The sequence below is a fragment of the Oryzias latipes genome, chromosome 18 (genome assembly GCF_053564925.1).
Source record: "Oryzias latipes strain Hd-rR chromosome 18, Olatipes_Hd-rR_3.1".
Classification (NCBI taxonomy): domain Eukaryota; kingdom Metazoa; phylum Chordata; class Actinopteri; order Beloniformes; family Adrianichthyidae; genus Oryzias; species Oryzias latipes.
In genome coordinates, this window is record NC_136254.1 from 425,001 (window position 1) to 428,059 (window position 3,059).

At 46.4% G+C, this 3,059-nt stretch overlaps 1 protein-coding gene across 2 annotated transcripts in view; it reads right to left on the minus strand.

Moving 5' to 3' along the window:
• The window catches only part of pde5ab (phosphodiesterase 5A, cGMP-specific, b), a 172,615-nt gene extending 171,043 nt beyond the window's left edge, over positions 1 to 1,572 (minus strand). The window contains exon 1 of one of the 2 annotated variants that reach the window (XM_023965935.2): positions 1,328 to 1,572. In XM_023965935.2, coding sequence (XP_023821703.1) covers positions 1,328 to 1,332 — 5 coding nt within the window. In that variant the 5' untranslated portion in view covers positions 1,333 to 1,572. The remainder of the gene's footprint in view (positions 1 to 1,327) is intronic. The other variant, XM_078936480.1, reaches the window with a different exon arrangement.
• Positions 1,573 to 3,059: the final 1,487 nt, after the last annotated feature.

Consider the following 3,059-nt stretch of genomic DNA (forward strand, 5'->3'; position numbering starts at 1 on the left):
ATCCATCCATCCATCCATCCATCCATCCATGGACTGCATAGCTTGATCCTTTTGGCTCGGACAAACATGCTGTTTAAAGCTGTAGAAAGGTTCTGCACCACTGCATCATCTGCAGCCTTTAATGGGCAGAAGATCCATGGAATGAACCCTGTTGTGTAACACAGCAGCAGCTTGTTGTGAGTAAAATGCATTTCCCTTCACAAAGTCCTGCTTTGGCCTGATTCTAGTCTTTAGACTGCAGAGTCTGTAAGGTTATTTACTCACATCATTCTGCTGTATGACTGGAGTGAATAAACATGAACGTTTCTCTACATTTACCTTTGAGTTGAACTGAAAAGGATGAACTTTTTCACAGGTTTTAGCAGACAGACTGCAAGGTAAATGCATGAGAAGCAGCTAACGTGTTTCAGTGTCTTTTTCCATAATGGTACAGTTCTTCCAACTGGAATAACATGTCAAATTTGCATAGATGCTGTTTTGATAAATAGTAAAAAAAGGGAAAGGTAGATGAGCCCAAAATGGAGAAAAACCCGACTAAGACAGCGTTTAGAATTTAGACTCTAATGTCCAGTAAAGAAAATCTGTAACACAAACAGTTGAGTTGTTATCACACGTGTCTGAATAGAAGTCAGCAGATAACCATTTCTGATCCAATTGGATCAAACAGAACACGGATCCTCTTGAAATACTTCAACTATGAAATGACCTGCAAGGCGAGATGAGAGGAGCCATGACAGACGCCTTATATGGTCAGAGCCAACCTCACGCTCTGCTGAGCTGCCTTCAGTCTGCGTTTGGACACAGATACGCAGTAAGACAGGATCATCTCCCAACTTTATGAAAGGGACTGAAAGCTGGACAAACACCCCCCCTCAGCTGGAGCTCCCCTGATGTATTTTCATTCCCTGATCCACGAACCCCGGAACAAACCGCTGACAGCTTCTGCTGCAGGATCTCTGCCAGAAAGAATGTTTCTGTTTGAAGCAACGTGTTGTTAGCGACTGTGGGCTGCAGTGATAACATGAGAAATCATGCAGGGGGGGCTGTCACAGCTAAGGCACCCAGCTGAAGAAGAAGTGGGAGAAAAAGTCCATGTTTGAAATTCCACTTTCCTTCAGATGAGGAACTAACCCTAACCCTAACCCTTCCAGCTGTTGTTACTGCAGCGTCTGTTTCCACACAGTGGGTGAAACATGGAGAGCATTCCAGGGTTTTTGTCAATGTTCCTCCTCCAAGAAACAGGACATTCCCGTTTCCTCATGGTCCTCGTGCACGCACACATGCACACTATCTAAACACTGTAGACACCAATAGTCATCAGACTTACCCCATGACAGAGGCCGTCAGGCTCCGAGGACTGACTTTGGCTCTAACATAAACCTTTGCTGGAACTCTTCGTCCTCCTTGTGGGCCACAGCTGACGCTCCTGTCCAGACCTGGAGGTCAAAGACAGAAGAACGTGCTCCCCATTACGGGATCAAAGATGGGATCATAATTAGAAGTGCCGTCTCACTACAAGCACCTTAGCAGCGTCACACCACTATCCCCTTCAGTAACCCCTCCTCTCTCCCCCTCCTCCTCTTCCTCAGCTGGGAAAATGTGCAGGCCTCCAGGGAGGCTGTCCAGACTTGGACCCCCTCTTGTTCCTCATTCCCAAGATTTGGGATGCTCGTTTGGTTCAGACACTACAGTACTTTTCTAAAAAGCTATTTTCAGGGTGGGATGGTGTCAGGAAGTCCACAGAAGAACAAGTATCAGAGCAGTCTCCATGAGGGAATGGCTCCATCTGTTTTCATTTGGTGACAACAGGAAAACTCTGGTAACCCTGAAAATCCCAGACAGGCAGAAGACAAAGGCTGTGTTGAACAGCTGATTCAGGTCCCCCAGCCGGGACTTGAACCGCGGGCCTTCTTGCTGTGAGACAAGAGCGCTAACCACTGCACCACAGACAGCCTTGACAGAGAATCTTGAAAATGAAAAGATGCATTTATGCATAATATATTTGTTTTTTTGTGGAATGCTGCAGGAACTAAAAGATGGAAGCGCCATTCTTAAAAAAAGGGACACATTCCTGTGAAACTGATCAGTTCATCCAGAGAAACGCCATTTCTGTTAAAGGTCACATCATTTTCATCTGTTCACGGCTGGGATGATCCATCTCCTGACGGCCCACAGATCTTTGGTCTCATCCTGAATCCGTCTCCAAAAACACACTTGAACAATGTTCCTGTTTTTCTGACCACAGTGCAGCCTAAACATCTGCAGTGGAGTGAAGCAACTAAACAGACAACGTGGTCCAGAAAGACGACCAACACTGCTGAGCATCTCCACACGCGTGGCCTTTCTGCCCATCACAGCATGAAGAAGCTTCATTTTTTATTCATGTCATCGGTGCTTCTGTTGGCACAGATCACTTCCTGTTATTGAAAAGCTCCTGGTTTCATGTTTGACCTTTGTCTCAGCGGACTTCATGTCACTCTTGGACAGGTACTGGGGAAAAAAAAGTGACATTGGAGAGGAGGGGGGCATTCACCTGTGTTTGTTTCAGAAGAAAGTTTCCATTTGCACTTTTCTCTTTAATGTCCTTTTATCCTCGTTTAAAATGAGGATGGTTTGTCTGTCAAACACCATTCTGAAGATTTGTTGTAAAGAAATTTAAAGTTAGATTATTCCACCTGAAAAACCTCAACACGACACGTGATGAACTGACAGATATGAAGTCCAGAAGGTTTAGAGCAGAAAGCCGAATCCTCATCTTCTGCTGCCGACGTGAGTCCGGACCGACCTGAGAGGGATTCCCCTCCCCCTCCCCCTGAGGGGCATTAAAGGGTAAACGGGCTTCTGCCACTGCTGGAGGAGAGCCCAAAGTCAGGATGGCGCCGTCACGGAGGTCACGAGGTCACGAGCCTGAAAGGAAACCAGCAGGTGGAAGGATGACAACCGTCTTTTCCCAAACTGATGGAGTGAAGGCCTCACAGCAAAATGGGGGGGTCTATTGCACGAGAAGACCCAGAAATCACTACAGACTGGAAGGATGGGTATGCTTGAGGTTTTTCAGC